The 19,794-nt window shown below is 43.8% G+C and overlaps 1 protein-coding gene across 1 annotated transcript; it reads right to left on the bottom strand.

Annotated features, from left to right (window-relative positions):
• Nucleotides 1–18,168: 18,168 nt before the first annotated feature.
• LOC145934014 (protein GVQW3-like) lies at nucleotides 18,169–19,303 on the bottom strand. The gene is made up of 2 exons (XM_083034155.1): nucleotides 19,163–19,303; nucleotides 18,169–19,027 (listed from the first exon to the last, which is right to left on the bottom strand). The coding sequence occupies exons 1-2, from the start codon at nucleotides 19,257–19,259 to the stop codon at nucleotides 18,561–18,563; spliced, it is 564 nt and encodes a 187-aa protein (XP_082890281.1). The 5' UTR covers nucleotides 19,260–19,303; the 3' UTR covers nucleotides 18,169–18,560.
• Nucleotides 19,304–19,794: the final 491 nt, after the last annotated feature.

The raw sequence follows: 19,794 nt of genomic DNA, 5'->3' as shown, positions 1-19,794 counted from the left end.
GATAAGCGACGGCGAATTTGGAGAGTATCGGGAAAATACAGAAGGGAATTTGGAAGATGTTTTTCTTTTTTTTGGAATTCGTATACTTGACGACTGTACTTGATTATTTCGATTATTTCGATTAGTAGATGGAATAGTGTCCGATTGTTATTGTACAGAGAGTACAGAGGACACGAAATATTATTGCGATTGTGATTTGGCTACCGTATTATTATAACTTGAAATATAATATAAGTGACATACGATCTCTCCCGACGAAAACATTTTTTTTTCTTCTTCTCTCTCTCTCTGTCCTTCTCGTCGCTCGCAGACGAGAACCGTCAACAGCACTTCTCAGCTGATTTTGGACAGTGGTTCTCACGGGAAAGTTGTGAAGTAGGATAGACGAAAAATTTGAGAAACCACATATTGAGAGAAAGCATTACGAGAGAGTTTTCCTCGTTTCGATTTTGCACTATACGGGTGCTATGTTTCATTAGTATTACATGAATAATATTTGTCAAATATATGACAGTTTTCTTATATTTTTTTTTTTTTTTGAATGTTTTCTTCCTTTTGGGAGATGTATGTCATTTATCTGAATTTCTGCCTGGAATAATTATACTTCTTTCTGTGTATGCGAACTAACCCGTTTCTTGCAGCTTTAAGCTCGACGCCGATAAGTGATTGGGTGGGATATTGCGAGACACGGTTCATTCGGGATTCGCGAACGAGCGAGCCGTGGAACTTCGAGGGTTGGCAAAGGGTATACGATACGTTATTAGACGGGGACGTTTGAACGAAATTGGGAGCCTGCTCGGGGTTTCGGTTCTGGCATTTTAGTAAGTTGCCGTTAATGATATGGATTCCCACGACGAACAATTCACCGAGTGGGTAAACCAGTTGACGACGGATCAGCTGTGCGACGAGTTAGAGAGGCGCGGATTGACGACCGACGGATCAGTACCCGTATTGCGTAAGCGCTTACTCAAGGTCATGAGAAGCAAGTCACGTGGGGGGGACCCCCCGACTGACCCCGCGACGGAGGGGCCGTTCGAGGAGGGGGAAAGCGATTTCGACGGTTCACGCGATACAAAGATTCAGATGGAGGAGGACGAGGGTGCGGGCCCTTCTCAACCCCCGTTACGGCCCCCGATGGTTAGAATACCGGCTCGCGGAAACGAAGCGCGGAATCCACCCCGCGGCAATACCTCCGCCGCGGACGTATATCAAATGATGCGGCGGTGGAACCTCCAGTTCTCGGGCGCGCGGGGCAGCGATGCCGAAGCCTTCTTGACCCGCATCGAGGAAGGTCGTGCGTTATTTACAGCGGACGCCGCGGAAATTTTCAAATGTATTCCGTTTTTCCTCACGGGCACCGCGCTTTACTGGTATCGGAATGAACGCGGGACCTGGCGAACGTGGCGAGATTTCGAGACCGCATGGCGTACCCGCTTCGGAAGCCCTGACTTTCAGTTCGCCTTAAGGGACGAAATTATGAGGCGTACTCAAGGGGAACGGGAATCAATCGCCGATTTCATAACGTGCATACGCGCCTTGTTTGAGCGACTGAGCCCTCCCTGGACCCTCGACGAACAACTTAATCAGGCCCATCGTAATATGCTGCCGCGCTTGCAAGTCGCCATACATCGACGCGACTTCTATGATTTCGCGTCTCTGGAGAGTATAGCCACCAGGGTCGAACTCGGATTTGAGGCCGCCAATCGCTACCGCGCCCCTCCCCCGCCGGAACAATCGATCTTTCCGGATTTGGCCTATCGAGCACCGCCAAAAACCCCCAAAACCGCGACGGTAGTTGCCGCGGCCGGATTAATAGACCCGGGTAACGGCGGAAGACGCGCCGAGAGACGGAACCGCAGGGAGTCGACGAACAAAGCGAGTTCTAACCTAGCGGCTGCAAAAACAGCGGGCACCGTAAACGCATCGGCAAATTCGGTCGCGATGCCGTCCACGTCCGCGATAGCTGCCGCGAATAAAACCGGCAAGTGCTGGAACTGCGAGAAGGTCGGTCACTTCGCGCGCGAATGCTCGGAGCCACGGCGTCGACACTGCTACAGTTGCGGGAAAACCGACGTCACCGTGCGCACGTGTCCGAGCTGCGCGGGAAACGGAGACGGGAATCACTAGGGCGGGCCCCCGTGATTCCCCCGATTTTGAGAAAGGCCCGTGCGCCACAAGGTCCCCACGAAATATCCAGCCTGTCGTACGGCTCAATCGATCGAGAGATCGATGAGACGGAGTTAACACCCCTTCCTTATTGCACGATTTTTATACACGGGAATCCGGTACGCGCCTTAATTGACTCCGGTTCAAATAGGACCCTTTTTGGGAGGGAGGGGATAGCTCTCGTGCATAATACGACCTTCTCGGTTCGTGATCGGGTCACACGGATTCGCACCGCGAACGGACAGATCGCGGAGTCCCGCGAGGAGGCCGAGGTCGAACTCACTCTCGAGGGGAGGAGTCGCGCCATCTCCGCGTGTTTGCTGCCGAACTTGGCCGTTTCGTGTATACTGGGGGTGGATTTTTTGCAGAAGTTCAAACTAATAGTAAACTTTGCTGCCGCCGAGTGGCACTTTGCGGGCGAATCGGGGACTCGTTACGCGTTCGAAGCGAGGGGGGAACCATCGCGAGCGTGTTGTGGACTCTCGGACTTGGGACCTACGGAGATGACGCGATTAGAGCAGTTTCTAAAGTCGCGACTGCCGGAGGCGGTGGTGGACCCGGGGGTCACCTCCCTCACAGAACATACGATCGACGTCGGAGGTCACCGACCCATAAGACAACGATGTTACCTCGTCTCGCCTAAGGTGCAGGAGGCCATACACGAAGAGGTCGATAGCATGCTTCGCGCCGGAATAATCGAGCCGTCCCATAGCGAATGGTCCAACCCCGTCGTGATGATTAAGAAGTCGAGCGGGAAATATCGGTTTTGCTTGGACTTCCGGAAGGTGAACGATGTGTCCAAGAAAGACGCGTACCCGTTGCCGAATATGACCGGAATATTAGACAAACTGCGGTCCGCGCGATATATCTCCACCCTAGATTTAAGCCAAGCGTATTTTCAGATACCCCTCGCGAAAGAGAGCCGCGAAATTACCGCTTTTAGCGTACCGGGGAAGGGACTCTACCATTTTACGCGTATGCCGTACGGGTTAACGGGAGCACCGGCAACGTTTCAGCGATTACTAGACAGATTGATCGGACCCGAAATGGAATCACACGCGTTCGCATACTTAGATGACATCGTGGTGGTTACCACCACCTTCGAGGAACATCTCAAGTGGCTCGATCGCGTGCTCCGAAAAATTTTTGCTGCCGGTCTAACTATTAATCCCGATAAGTGCGAGTTCTGTCGGTCGCAAGTTCGATACCTTGGATTTGTCGTGAGTAAAGACGGACTATCAGTGGACCCTGAAAAAGCCCAACCGGTTTTAGAGTACCCAGCCCCGCGAAACCTCAAACAACTCCGCAGATTCTTGGGAATGTCGTCATGGTATCGCCGGTTTATACCACAATTTGCGACTCTTAGCGAGCCTCTAACGCGATTATTAAAAAAGGATCAAACGTGGACGTGGGGAAGAGATCAGGGTGACGCGTTTAGGGAGATTCGATCCCACCTAGTTGCCGCGCCTACCTTGTCGCGACCCGACTTTAGTCTTCCCTTCGTACTACAGACGGACGCGAGCTCTGTCGGGCTGGGAGCGGTCCTCCTTCAAACGGTGAACGATGAGGAAAACATTATAGCTTTCGCGAGCAGGGCCCTATCGGATCCGGAAAAGAAGTATTCGGTGACGGAACAGGAGTGTCTGGCGGTGGTGTGGGCCATTCGGAAATTCAGACCGTACCTTGAGGGATATAGATTTACCGTCGTGACGGACCATAGTAGTCTGCGTTGGCTCCACAACCTGAAGAACCCGACCGGACGACTCGCGAGATGGGCGTTGGAGCTCTTAGAGTACGACTACGAGATCACTCACCGTAAGGGCGCGCTTCATCACGTACCCGACGCGCTATCTCGCATGTTCGAGGGTGACCCCGAAATCCCGTTGGTTGCCGTCGCCATGGCCGACGCGGTTGAACCCACGAACGACGCGTGGTATAAGAAACGGTTCGCGGAAGTCGCCAATAAAACGCGACGTTTTACGGATTGGCGAATCGTTGACGGACAGTTATATTTCTGTCGACCGAAACCGGTCATCTCAGAGGTGGTCGAGGATCTGGATCGGTGGAAACTCGTCTTACCGAAGGAGATGAGGGAAAGCGCCTTGAAAGAAGCCCACGACGAACCACACGCGGGTCATTTAGGCGTCGAAAAAACTGTCCACCGCTTAGCTGTCGCGTACTATTGGCCGAATCTGTTCAGGGACGTCGCGGATTACGTAAAACGGTGCGACGTATGTCAGCGTATGAAAGTCGAGCAGGCGAGCCCCGCGGGGTTGATGGGGCGCCGCGTTGTCGAGGGACCGTGGACGGTGATAGCTGCCGACGTCATGGGTCCCTTTCCGCGGAGTAAATCCGGATTTACGTACGTTCTCGTAGTCCAGGACTTATTCACCAAGTGGGTGGAATGTTACGCCCTGCGGGCCGCCAACGGAAAAAAGATTAGCGAGGCCTTGGAGGAAGTCGTGTCGCGATGGGGGGCGCCGAAGTTCATATTAACCGACAACGGCACGGAGTTTATTAATAAGACCCTGGAAACCTTCGCGAAACAACACGGCATAAAGCATACCACAGTACCGCCGTACCATCCCCAGGCTAACCCGGTAGAGAGAGTAAATCGCGTGTTAAAGACGATGATCGTCGCCTTTTTGGACAGAGATCATCGGGAGTGGGACGTACACTTGGGGGAGTTCCGTTTCGCGTATAACACTGCTCACCACTCCTCCATCGGGACTTCTCCCGCCTTCTTGAACCTCGGTCGCGAGCTATGGCCCCCCAACTCCCTACGTATTGGGAAGGAGGAGGCGGCCGCGATAGAGACTCGAGACCCGACTGAGTGGTCCGAAAGAATGAGGACGCTTTCGTCCTTGCGCGACTGGGTATCCGAAAACCTTGAGCAGGCATATCAGCGACAGTCCGCGTATTATAATTCGAAGCGTCGAGATGTCGCGTTTTCCGTAGGGGACTTGGTGATGAAGCGCCAACATGTGCTATCATCGGCAGCTCAGAACTTTGCCGCGAAACTCGCACCGAAGTTCCACGGGCCGTTCAGGGTGGGTAAGATTTTGTCTCCAGTCGTTTATGAGCTCACCGATTTAGCCGGCAATTTTGTGTGTAAGATACATGCACAGGACCTGAAACCCTATTATCCTCCTCGCTTCTAGTTGGTTGCCGTGAGATTGGTTGCCGTGAGATTGGTTGCCGAGACAGAAAAGGGAGGATGGCCAATTACGCCCGCCTTTTCAGGGCGCGGCACGCGGACCTCTTCGAGGAAATTACCCGCCAACGCCCGGAGTTCTGGTCGGATTGGGCCGACTTCCTGGAGGAGCATCGCCGGCGCCGCTACACCACCCGAGGCGCCGTAGTACGGGAGTTCCCCTCCGTTCAGGAGATCGGCACCCAGACCGTGGAAACCGGGTCCCGGGATCGAGCCAGCGCTGCTGACGGCGCTCGTACGCGGGCCACGCAGACCGAGGCTGCGGGGATGTGCGACCAGGGTACTCAGGCCGCACCTCAGCGTCGGACGGAGGAGACGCAGACTCCGCCGCCCGTAGGGCCTCGCGTGCGCACCGAGGGGACCCAGACCGAGTCCCCCAGCCGACACGACGCGGCCATGAGACCACCGCACGGAGAGGAGATGCCGAGGGGGCCACGAGGCCGCGGACGCGGGATTTCCGCCCTACTGACGACGATGAGGGCGATGCCGCAACCGGGCGTTCCGCGCGAGGAGACGCGACGCGTGGAGCCCAGGGCGAGCCCCAGCGAGGGAAGAAACCGGTCGAGGGAGCGATCCCCCAGGAGCCGGCCCGAGAGTCGGTGCTCCCGAAGTCCGACCCGGCGCCCCAGGTACTCCAGCCGGTCGCCACGGCGATCTAACTCGCCGCTGCCGCGAGTCCGCTCGGGGAGACCGACCGCCTCGGGCTCCCGATCACCGGGGAGGGAGGACCTCCCCATTAGCTGCCGTGCCGCGCGGGAAGTCGTGCCAACCCGGGGAGCCAGCGGTTGCTGGAACTGCAACGCTGCCGACCACCGGTACACGCAGTGTCCACACCCGAAGGGAAGTACCCCTTATTGTTATGGGTGCGGCCGCAGGGGGGTCACTATGAGGACCTGCCCCGAGTGCGGCCCCGAGTGGCGAGACCTCGGGCCCTACCACGCCGACCGAGGCCACCTGGGACAGCGTCGACCGCGCCGAGATTGACTCCCGCCACTCGACCTCCACTAGCTGCCGTACGACCTCTCCCACTGGGACATTTTTTTCTTGTGACCAGAAAAATAAAGAGGATAGAGGTCTCTTCGGCGTAATTGTGATGGATTCACTTTCCCCGCCATCCTTCCCTGGCGTAAACTCCTGGTCCTTGCGTGCGAGCGAATGGCATGTTCTTACACCCTCTCGGTTGTTTTTTTTTTTATTGGTTTGGTCGAAGCTTTTTGTGGTGTTTTTTTTTGCTAGAAGGGAGGCTCGATAGAGAGAGATTCCCGATGGGTCGCCGGAGCGCCCGAATTCGAGTCTAGTTTTGGAGTAAGTACATTTTCCCCAGGGTCAGGGGGAGGCGACAGGTGTCGTCGATGAAGACCGCCCGGTCCTCTCCTGGGAAGGGGGAGTTGTGACGTGACGGTTTTCATTTGGTGAAATTGTCTGTCACAAGGGTCGCGAGACCCGTCCGGGAGGGGATTTTGGGACCTCTGCTCTCTCTAAGATAAGAAAGAGAGAGAGCGATTCGAGCGCGGAATCGGACGCGATTCCGCCGCTGCGCGTTGCGATTGCGTGCTGCCGTAGCTGTTGCGATTGCTGCGGCAGCTGTTGGCGAAATTAGCGAAGGTCGAGGGAGAAGCGACGACATCTCATCCGGACGAAAAAGCGGCAAAAGGAAGGAAACAGGACGAGGGGAGGCCACGCCTTACGGAACACGCTCGGTGAGACCGCTATTGAAATATCACGACTGTAAATACTTTTCGGGACAGTAGATGCCGCGTAAAATTAATATCCATCTCCTCTTCCCTAGGGATCGAGAGCTGAGGAAAAGGGGAAGGCCACTCCGCGCGAGAAGTGCGCAGGAGCCCCGCCACGGAGTTACGGCAAGGGACCCGATGGCATGCCCGGCGCCCGGACCCGGATGCGATCCACGATCGATTGAGGACTCGCGGCGGACGACATCCGGTGTCCGAGGCGGCCGGAATCGGCCCCCCCCCCGTACGCTGCCGCCAGATTTTCCCGCCCGTATCCTACGGGAATGGAGGAACGTCCGGAAAGAAAAGAGCGCGGAAGCGATGAGCCGCCACCACGACCGCGGGGATCCTCCGGGCCGCCTCACGGCCCTGATCATGGAAGCGCCCCGAGCGGCTTAGTTCGGCGATACGGCGCCAGCGTGTCTCCGGCGAGACTTCCACTCGTCACTGTCGGGCAAGACGCGCGAGGGAGTAGAGGTCCTGACGACGAAAAAGAGCGAAGCGCAGAAAGAGAAAGAAGCGAGAGTGACGTTGCGAAGGACGAAGCTGGTGAGACGTCGTCGCCATCCCCGACCCATTGAGAAGGTAGATTGTTCGAGCGAGTCGCACCGGCGGAATAGAACCGAGTCAAAGTAGTTGCCGAAATAATTGCCGAAATGGCGGCCGAAGCCACGTCCTAGATTCTCGGGAGGCCTTGTGTGACGGCCACCGGAGGACGACTCGCTCGAACCCCTTATTACGCGAAAATCTCTCTCTTTTCGGCGAGCCCACAGTCCGAGCTCGGCGATGAAAAATTTGGTCCGATTCGTTTGTGTATCGCGAGTATACGTCCTCGTTAGCTGTCGGGTATAATTAATAAGATCGGTGAGCTCGTAACGTCGTACTTAGCGCGGGTATTTTGTTGCTGTTAATTTATAATGAGCGAAGGGCGGTATACGAGAAAGTCCTGACCCTCAGTTCGGTGGTAATCGGCGCGAGCGAGAAGTCCCGGATTCGATACTCACGCGAGTCGCCGAAGGAGCGGATCACGTGCGCGGCGCTGGTACATTAATGTCCCGGCGCGTGACCGTATGTTTATAGTGTCGAATTTCGGGCGGCGCGAGCGACTTCCGCATAGTTCTAATACGACGACATCCGTATGCGAGGATTCCGATGCAACTCGGATCCGGTTATTCTGTAAAATTATATTCACCGGTCTCCGCTGTCGACCGAGTGTCCGTTTGTCGTCATACGATATATTGAATTTATTTTGTTCGTTTTTTTTTATTCATACTCTGTCATTAATACGCTTTCTTATTTATTACTTCTCTGGTTTAAGCCAATATACTCATGAAAACCCATCTGAGTCGCCCCGTTATTCTCCTTCTTACGCTGTCGCAATCCGAACCCCTGCTGTCGGCCGAGCTGCCGCGCCTTGGATCGTCGCGATCTCGTAGCGGGTATTGAATCGGGCGTGCCGGATTCGAGACGGACGCGGCGACCGCGTCGCGGAGTCTCAGGGAGTAGCGGCACGGCTCCCGTGCCTGGCGCCCCTTTCGGTTAGAAAGAATCCAGTAATTTAACCCGCACGCTCGAGCGCCCGAATGTTCCGAGAGATCGTGCCGAGGGAAGTTCCGCGAAAATAACGATAATTATTAAATCGAATAAAATTTATCGGTTATAAACTATAGGCGACTCATTTCCTCTGCCTAATATTACCGATATATTGGACCAGTTAGGGAACGCCAAATATTTTACGACGCTTGATCTAGCATCAGGATATCACCAGATACCGATGGCCGAGCGCGATAAAAATAAAACCGCCTTTTCAACCTCCTATGGACACTACGAGTTCAACCGAATGCCGTTTGGATTAAAAAACGCGCCTGCGACCTTCCAACGATTAATGAATTCGGTACTAACAGGGATACAAGGGCTCAGATGTCTCGTTTATCTCGACGACATCGTAATATACGGATCCAGCTTAGAGGATCATAACAAAAGACTCGTGGAAGTACTACAGAGATTACGAAAACATAATTTAAAATTGCAACCGGAAAAGTGCGAATTTTTACGTAAAGAAGTAATATACTTAGGGCATATTATTTCCGAGAACGGCATATTACCCGATCCGTCGAAACTAGACGCGGTAAAAAATTTTCCGACGCCACAAAAAATAAAAGACATACAATTGTTTATCGGACTAGCGGGCTACTATCGCAAATTCATTGAAGATTTCTCGCGAATCGCGAAACCGTTAACAAAACTAACAAAAAAGACGGAAGTTTTTGTATGGGGAAACGAACAACAAATCGCGTTCGACACCCTAAAAGAAAAATTAATGACCGCGCCAGTGTTAAAATATCCGGACTTCATCGAAGAATTCAACGTGACCACCGATGCCTGCGACTACGCAATCGGAGCCGTGCTGTCACAGGGACCGGTAGGCAATGACCGACCTATCGCTTACGCCAGCCGAGTGTTATCTTGGGCAGAGCAAAATTATAATACGACCGAAAAAGAATTGTTAGCAATTGTATGGGCAGTTAAACATTTTCGACCATATGTCTATGGAACAAAATTTAAAATAATAACCGACCATAAACCTCTAATTTGGCTATTTAACGTCACGGACCCCGGATCAAGACTCATCCGCTGGAGATTAAAATTAGAAGAATATGATTACGAGATAATTCACAAGGCCGGACGAGCAAACGCGAACGCCGACGCGCTAAGTCGACACGTAACTCGAGATGCAAGCGAAAGAAGAAAGAGAGAAATCTTCAAAGTAAAAGAAGAGGAAGAAGAGAGAGAAGAAAAACTCGCCGATAACGCTAGAGTATATACCGAAGAGGAGAAACAACAAATACTCTACGAATATCATGATGCACCCACAGGAGGACATCAGGGAATCGAACGCACAATAAAAAGAATTCGATTAAAACATAACTGGCCAGGATTAACAAGAGACGTCGAAAAATATATCTCGAAATGCGAATCCTGCCAGAAAAATAAATTATCGCGACGAGTAAAAGCACCCCTCATTATTACGGACACGCCGAGTAAACCATTCGAGAAATGCGCGCTAGATATAGCTGGACCGTTAACAATTACTAATAACGGAAATAAATATTTACTAACTTTCCAAGATAATTTAACAAAATTTAGCAAAGCGATACCGATCGCAAACCAAGAAGCTAACACGATCGCGAAAGAATTCGCCACAAAAATAATTTTCGAATACGGGATTCCCGAAAAAATTCTAACCGACCAAGGAACAAATTTTGTAAGTGAAATATTTAAGAATACGTGCAAATTACTTAAAATCGATAAAATTCAGACAACAGCTTATCACCCCGAAAGCAACGGAGCATTAGAGCGTTCACACCGTACGTTAGCCGAATATTTAAGACACTATATAAATGCCGACCAAACAGACTGGACAACTGGGACGAGTGGATTCCCTACGCAATGTTTACGTATAACACGACCCCACACACGGCTACGGGGCATACACCTTTCGAATTAGTATACGGGCATCAAGCGGACCTATCGACAGCTCTAGCGAGACCGCCCAAACTAACGTATAGTTACGACGACTACTCGCAAGAATTAAAAGAAAGAATACGGGCGTCAAATCAACTCGCGAAAGAGAATATTAAAGAAGACAAAATAAAAGCCAAAGGGTACTACGATAAATCCGCGAAAGAAACAAAATTTAAGATAGGCGACAAAGTACTAGTATACGACGAGACGCTCCGACGGGGACGATCGAAAAAATTAGATGCACTATGGGCAGGACCTTACGTAATAACCGAAAAGAATTCCGACGTAAACTACACAATTAAAAAAGGAAGAAAAGCAGTGCGCATGCATACGAATAGACTAAAGCTATTTATAGAAAACTAATACTTACTGTTATATACTTACTGTGATCCGACAACAATATATACTATTTTGCGTTTCCCTTTAATTGCGCAACCGACCTATGATATTGTAAAAGTAATAAAATTCCCCACACCATCCTATAATAATGTATACAATTATATCAAAATAGATAATCAAATAATTGTTATAGATAAAGAAAAATTAACATATGCGACAATGACGGAAAGCGAATTGCGAAATTGTAATAAAATTAATACACAATATGTATGTAAACGCAATTCACCTATACACCGCGTAGATTTAGACGCACCATGCGAAATTCAAATGTATACGCAGCGACAACATTATCAGAGCAAATGTAATGTAAGACACTATGTCTCAACCCACATGTTATGGATAGCATTACACCAAGAGCACACTTGGTTATACTCGACGGACGCCGAACAAACGATAACCATACAATGTGACGGTCAGCTCGAAAATTAAATAATAAGAAATACCGGCGAAATTACGCTAAACGGAAATTGTAAACTGACAACACCAGACACAAATAGAAACAAAGGACGACCGTCAGTTAGGATAGTCGATGACTTTGGCATACCAAGATCAATATTAAAAAAGAGCCAAAGTACTAGATTTTAGAAATAAGAAATGATTATAAAACTACATTGTAAACGGGAATTATAATTGTACGTAGCATTAGAAATAATTTTAACATAAAATAAGAAAGGAAGCGAAAAACTTCGTACCTCCGTTTTTCTTTTTTTTTACGGGGGAGGAATGTTATAGCCCGAACTATAACCAGTAGTTATTAGGAATAAGAATTCACTAAATATTTTTATAGAATATTATAAGATATTTTTACGTATAAAAGAGCGCTCTCGACAAACGCTCGTCGCGTGAAAACGCTAACGCAGCGAGACACGCGCGAAGCACCGGAAACCGCGAGATGCAAGCGAAGACCTGCGACTTCAACCTGCTTCGCTTGCAGTTAGAATAAAAACGCGTGAATATTACTAACCAATCAGAGACCTGTTTCCAAGGGCCTCTCCCGAAAGAAATTCAAGAAACAAAGATTATAAAAGACCGAGAGTCAGCCCGCGGGCCAGTCGCAAGTTAAGATCTGAATGAGAAGTAACGAAATCGCTAATAAGAAACCGGAACATCAGAACGAGACTCACTAATAAAGACTTGAATTATTGAGAGGAATACGAATATACGCTCATCGAATGTTACACGAATATATATTTAAAGAAAGGACGAGAAATAAAGTGAAACCATATTCAATCCGAAATAAAAATATATTTAAAGAAAAAACCAAAGAGAATAATCCTCCTATCTTCCTACGACGTCCCGGTCGACCCGAGGATCCTCATCCTTAATTCGGCGCAACCCCAGTGCCTTGTTCGAGGCACACAACACGAGTCATCCTTACTTAAGAAAGAAACCTCAACAGATATGTATTTGAGCATAAAATAGAGATTATATATTTTCATATATATTTTTGTTATTTGTTTTATGTTGCCTCTATATCCAACCAAAGAAGTTGGGTTATGTCTGCAAAAAGCACGTTGCAATCATAAAGTTTTTTTTTATTCAAGTCTATGGGCATTTTAAAACCTGTTTTAATTTTAATAAAATGTTATAAAAGGAATGTATACTAAGAGTTATATATTTTTTTAATATAAAAATATGTAAAAATATAATACTACAAATAGCAATTCTTAACGGTAACCTTTTTTTGATATTTAAAAGAAGTCAGATTGTGGAATTTTTTTAGATGTCGTTTATGTGATGTCTTTCTTTCCTCTAAAATCGACGCATATATATATTGGAGGACTTATTGATATCATAATATTATCATTTTGATGGAGTTATCGAAAGTCCGACTCTTAAACTTGAGTACTTTATGAATTTCTTTTGATAACATATTATTGCTCACTGGGTACTTCATAAATAGCTAATAAATGTTGGTGAACGTGACATTGGATACTAGAAATGTAATTTTCATAACTTTTAATAATTTTTTCTTTATTTTTTTACACATTCAACTATAAGCCATCTAGAGTCGTCAAAGTACAACTATTTCTATTCGAGAACTTAAATCGAGAACTCGGACCGATTTCTAGTATCGTGGACACAGGCCTTAAGAGAGGGGAACCGTAGGACTGGAATGAAAAGGCACCGACGTGAGCCGAAGCTCGTATCCGAAGCTAACCGATGTATCACTACTAAACCTCTGCCTGTTCCCCTCCAATCCTACGGTCCCTCTCGCCTAAAGTGGCAGTTTACGTTCCGTCTATGGGCGAAGGAAACGTCCCCCACGGTAAGGGAGGCGCTACTGAAATAAAACAAATATGGCCGCCGTGAATATACAACAGCAACAGTTTAAATATGTTAAATCATAACAAAATAAAATTCTTTTAATGAAAAAGATGTTGTCATTGCGGCTAAACACACTCTGTGATTACACAAAAGCTACGCCTTCATCAAGAAATATGATCGAAGGCCAGAATGTTATAAATTCCGGCATGATTATATGCGGTGTAACTATGAAAAGTCAAGAAAAAATAGATTTATATTCCTTATGTCTACAAACAAGTGTCTTGACATCAGAATCATTTTTTTCAGAGTAAATACCAGATAAATAACTCTTAATTAATGTTAGATGTACATTCGCGGCGGCCATTAATGATAGTTCACGCGACCACCACTAGTGTCGCATAGAATTTTTAAATCCCCAATATATGTCTATGATAAGAACCGACTATGAATACCGGCCTTAGAAAGTAGCATGAAGTAAGAGATAAGGAGACCGAACTTGATAGCGCGGAAGTGGAAAAACTGGTCCTGATTCGTGCCCCCTAATTGAGAGGGAATCCGCTGAAGGGAATAGTTTCTCATGGATGGGCGCCATTTATAAGCATCTTCTGTCTTCGTTTGATATTCGATGTGTAACGAAGACAGAAGATACTGAAAGCGTCAAAGCGAATGCAGCCGTGTGTCAGCTGTACACGTTGCGTCGCTGCACATGTTTGTTGCTCTGATTTGAGATTATAAAGCTAAATAAACGGAGAAAGCATTATAAAAAGTTTCTTTGTAAACTTGATTATAAGTAAAAATTAATAATAAATTTTTTGCTGAATTCGTGCCTCTTGCAGCAATTGATGCCTCTTGCAGCAATTCCACTGTCACGCCAATTATTGAACATTTTTTTCCGTGCGAGTTGTAAAAAAGCTTTTCTGTCTTGAAGCATCTTTTTCTCCTTTGGTGCTGCATCCATATATCCAAAATGCCATTTTATATGCATAAACCACAGGTAAACAACTGAGGTAAAGCCGTGCTGGCCGGGTAAGGTTGATATTGTAAATGGCGTCCATCCATCAGAAACTATTCCCTTCAGCGGACTCCCTCTCAATTAGGGGACACCCTCACAAATCAGGACCATTTTTGTTTACGGAGTTCAATCTCCTTCTCTCTTACTTCATGGAAAGTAGTAACGATTCGTTATTTTTTCGTTACTTTTTTATGTTTTTATTTTTTTATAATGCTATAAACCCCCAGATAGCCAAATCTGTCAAGAGCATGTATTAAAACTGTGTGCTATATATTTTTGCCAGCAAAAAACTGCAGATTTTATACAAAACTTGTTATATCAGATATAATGATAGCAGAACGTTGGCAGAAATGTTATAAAATCTGTTGACATAATTTGGCAGCAAGTCAGTAGCAGAAATCAAACAGGATTTGTATAGAATTATCATAGCAGATTGGTAGTAGAAACCGAGCAGGACTTGCGCAACGCAGTTTGGTGTCAGATTGACGGCAGAAATCGAGCAAGATTTGCGCGCGCACAATCTGATGGCAAATTGACAACAGGATCTGCATTTTGCAGTTATTTAATAGTTCCTTCGCCTACCGCTATGCGATGTATTTTCTCGCAATCAAATTTCTGTTAAAAATAGATATAAAGTCTGCAAGTCGTGGCTATTAATAAAAGATCAAAAGTATATTTTTCTATCAGTTTAATTTTTGATATCTAACAAGTCTAACATGCGAATATTAAATTTATTAGAATCAATATATAGGATATATACATGGAAAATTATCCATTTACTTTCTATTTAAAGCATAAAGCAGAATTTAATTCTCATATAGATTATATCTTAAATTTTATAAATTATAAATTTAATTATTTTTGCAATTTATTTTATTAATTTAATTAATAGATTAAATTGAACATTTAATTGCTATGTGAGATATAACTACATACAATATCCCAGATAGCCAAATCTGTCAAGAGCATGTATTAAAACTGTGTGCTATATATTTTTGCCAGCAAGAAAACTGCAGATTTTAAACAAAACTTGTTATATCAGATAATGATAGCAGAACGTTGGCAGAAATGTTATAAAATCTGCTGACATAATTTGGCAGCAAGTCAGTAGCAGAAATCAAGCAGGATTTGTATAGAATTATCATAGCAGATTGGTAGTAGAAACCGAGCAGGATTTGCGCAACGCAGTTTGGTGTCAGATTGACGGCAGAAATCGAGCAAGATTTGCGCGCGCACAATCTGATGGCAAATTGACAACAAGATCTGCATTTTGCAGTTATTTAATAGTTCCTTCACCTACCGCTATGTGATGTATTTTCTCGCAATCAAATTTCTGTTAAAAATAGATATAAAGTCTGCAACTCGTGGCTATTAATAAAAGATCAAAAGTATATTTTTCTATCAGTTTAATTTTTGATATCTGACAAGTCTAACATGAGAATATTAAACTTATTAGAATCAATAGGATATACATGAAAAATTATCCATTTACTTTCTATTTAAAGCATAAAGCAGAATTTAATTCTCATAAATTATATCTTAAATTTTATAAATTATATAAATTTAATTATTTTTACAATTTATTTTATTAATTTAATTAATAGATTAAATTGAACATTTAATTGCTATGTGAGATATAACTACATACAATATAATATGTTATACATTAAATATCATATTTATGAAAAAAAAATTATAAGTAGCGGATAACACGTCTTATGCATCTGTTATATTCATCGAAAAATATTGAATTTTATTATACTTATATATTCAAATGGCAAGGAACTGTGCAGATCCTGCTCGATTTCTGCCGCCAATCTGCTATTAGATTGCGTTTGACAGATCTGTTCGGTTTCTGCCGCCAATCTGCCATCAAACTATATGTGCAGATCTGCTCGGTTTCTGCCGCCAATCTGCTGTCAGATTTTGCTTACTAACTATGCTAGCAGAATATCATCAATTGCGGACACAGTGGATAGGAAACTGCTGTAAAGTCATGATTAGATCTGCTGTCATACTGCCGACATGCTGCTAATATTTTGCTATCTGGGATAATATGTTATACATTTAAATATCATATTTATGAAAAAAAAAAAATTATAATATAATTAGCGGATAACACATCTTAATATGCACCTGTTATATTCATCGAAAAATATTGAATTTTATTATACTTACCCAGATAACCTAATGTTTGCACGATGGCCGCATAATACATGCACGCGTGTAATAGCATGCTGTAATTGTGATATCCACCTAACTCCGCACCTGAAAAGCACAGTGACGGCACACCGTGTTCAACATGCTGTGCGAGCATTATGCAAGCATTTTAAACATCAAATTGTTAACATTGTGCAAACACGTAAATTTTTTTCGAAAGAAGATTCTTATATTAATTTTTTTAAAATTATTAATAATTGCTACAATAAAGACAAAAACTGATTAATAAATATTATTTTTATTGAAAATAGTTTTATATTATTTTATGACAAATTATATATATCTAATATATATAAATTAACAGTGTTTTATATTAAACTATATATCTATTTTTATTTTTAATGTTAAAACTTATATTTATATTTATATATATAGCAGTTAATAATTCTATAATTCTTTAATTTAAACTCATTCATATATGTATATAACTTTAACATTCATCATTTTTCGAAACAATTTAAAATATATTGAAAATTTTATCTTAACCATTTTTTATTATTTGTAAAAAGAAACTAAATGTAATTTTTAAACTTAAAAAAAACTTAATATAATAAATATTATATGAATTATTTAATATTAATTGTCTGATGCGAACATGTCTTCATCTGTAAAATAATCATCACTTACATCTTCATCTTGATGATTACTATCTTCTTGCTCATCAATTTGTTGCTCATTATAAACTTGTTGTTCATCATCATTATAATGAAATTACTCGTTATTATAATTATTATTCACATTTTCTTGATTTTTATGTATTCTTTTTCTTCTATTTTCTTCAATATTTTCTTCGTTTTCTTCGTTTTCTTCGAGAGATCGTTTTTGTTGGCGGCGAAAACGTTCTTTTGTGCTTTTTAAAGGTTTTATCATAGCATCCTCAAACTCATCACGTTTCGGTTTTTGAAAGTGTGTATTATTACTAATAGCGTCTACAAATATATTTTATTTTATAATATAAATTTTTAATTAATAATACATATATAAAATATTTTATTTAATAATATATTTACCTTTACAAGCCTGTGCAAAACGAGTATTTTTTAAAGATTTCAAGTGTTTTGTACCATGCCAGGTCATATGTACCGAAATTTTTTCTACATTATCAAAGGCATTCTTAAAATAAATGGCAGCGCAGTCAGTGGGGTTTAATCCACCCAAATAAGTAAAATAATCAACCTAAAAGTAAATATAAATACTTTGTGATTAAAAAATTCTATATTCTATAATTCTTTTTTATTTATTTATTTATTTATTTATCTATTTATTTCTTATACTGTTATAAACTAGCAACTGTAGCTTTTTGATTAGAAAAATGATTTACATTTTCATATTAACAAAATAAAACTTATTAATTTAGATACTTACAACTTCATCATATATTTCACTTTCAACGTTATCAAACTCTAAAAAATTGTCAATGGATTTGAAAGGAATACGAGGGTTGTCTGAAAAGTTTCCGACCTAACAAAGATACAAGACATTTTTTCTTCAAATTCATTTTTATTTTTCTATATAGTCTCCTTGTAAGTCTATACACTTCTCCCAGCGATGCTCCCATCTCTTCAACCCGTCCAAATAGTATTCGGCGTCTTTCTCTGCAAAATAGTTGTTTACAAAGGTGATGGCCTCCTCATTCGACGAAAATCTCTGTCCTCCGAGCGCAACTTTTAGCTTAGGGAACAAAAAAAAGTCTCTTGGGGCTAGATCTGGTGAGTAAGGAGGGTGGTCAAGCAGTTCAAACCCTAATTCGTGGATTTTCGCCATGGTGTGAGACGGCGCATTGTTTTGGTGAAACAAAATTTTTTTTTTTCTGCAAATGTGGCCGTTTTTCCGCAATTTCTGCCTTCAGCTTGTCAAGTACTGATGCGTGGTATGCTCCTGTAATGGTTTTTCCTTTTTGAAGATAATCGATTAAGATAACTCCATGACTATCCCAGAAAACAGTTGCCATCACTTTCCCAGCCGAAGGAACAACCTTTGCTTTTTTTGGAGCCGATTCCCCCTTCGCAGTCCACTGTTTTGACTATGTTTTTGTTTCTGGAGTATAATGGTGTATCCAAGTTTCATCTACAGTAATTAATCGGCGCCAAAACTCTGATTTATTGCGCCTAAACTGCGCCAACAGAGCGTTGGAAATGTTCATTCGAACACGTTTTTGGTCCAAAGTGAGCAAACGCGGCACCCAACGCGCGGACAGCTTTCTCATGCCTAAATCTTGATTCAATATGTGATAAACACGTTCTTTGGACATGTTCATAGCCTCTGCTATCTCTCTAACTTTAATTCGACGGTTGTCTAGCACCATTTGGTGAACTTGAGCGATATTATCGTCAGTGGTTGCAGTTTTTGGACGTCCCGAACGTTCATCGTCACCCAAGCTGGTACGGCCACGTTTAAATTCAGCAGCCCAAAATTTCACGGTGGTAAATGATGGTGCAGAGTCCCCGTACACAGCGTCCAACACGTCTTTGATTTGCGTAGGCGTATTGCCTTTCAAAAACAAATATTAAATGACAGCTCGATACTCGATTTTTTCCATTTTCACAAAAACACTCACATCGACTCACTCAAATGATTGTCAAACAACAACTGCGCGTCCAAAATGGCTGAAATTTTGGTGAGTACCTTTCAAAGCATGCGCAAACACATTCCCCAACTTTTGTTTACGAGTGCTGCCATCTTCATGTTGAGGTCGGAAACTTTTCAGACAACCCTCGTACATTCAGGCATTTTTTGTACTCTTCTATTTCTGGATTTGGTTAATTGCATCAACATCGTGGTTTGCACTGTAAATATAATAATAATCATATAATGTAAGAAATATATATTAAAGAATATTAACAACTTTTGCTGTAAAAAAGTACTTTTGTTTCTGTTCTATTATATCTAGGCGTTGATTCACTTTTTTGCAAAAATAATAAACAAGAATTAAAAAGTAAATTATATATTATGTAAATAATAAAATATGAAATAGTAATTATGATATACTAAATATATAATTAAAATATTAAACGTAATTATTAAATATGAATGATGAAAATTACATTGGCTATGCGAGCCAAACGTGGATGTCAGTACGTATGCTTCCAATGAAATTAATTTTTTCGTTGGAATTTAATTCATTGTGCACGAGGCACGAATTTTGCTTGGTACTTATGCCAAGACTTTATTTAGGAATAATCTCAATTCGAGATTTAATTTCCCGAATCCCCTCTAACCCCCCTACAGAATTATAGGCGAGAAAAATATAGATCCGA

Source organism: Prenolepis imparis, unplaced genomic scaffold, assembly GCF_030444845.1.
Source record: "Prenolepis imparis isolate NDT839.2.m4 unplaced genomic scaffold, iyPreImpa1.0 SCAF_3, whole genome shotgun sequence".
In the NCBI taxonomy this organism is placed as follows: Eukaryota; Metazoa; Arthropoda; class Insecta; order Hymenoptera; family Formicidae; genus Prenolepis; species Prenolepis imparis.
The sequence above is the reverse complement of the archived record's forward strand: the minus strand, read 5'-3'. Positions and strand labels throughout refer to the sequence as shown.

Coding starts and splice junctions, on each gene's coding strand:
- LOC145934014 (XM_083034155.1), bottom strand. CDS start 19,259: ATGTACGAGGGTTGTCTGAAAAGTTTCCGACCTCAACATGAAGATGGC. Junction 19,028..19,162: donor GTTTGCGCATGCTTTGAAAG/GTACTCACCAAA, acceptor TGTTTTTGAAAG/GCAATACGCCTACGCAAATC.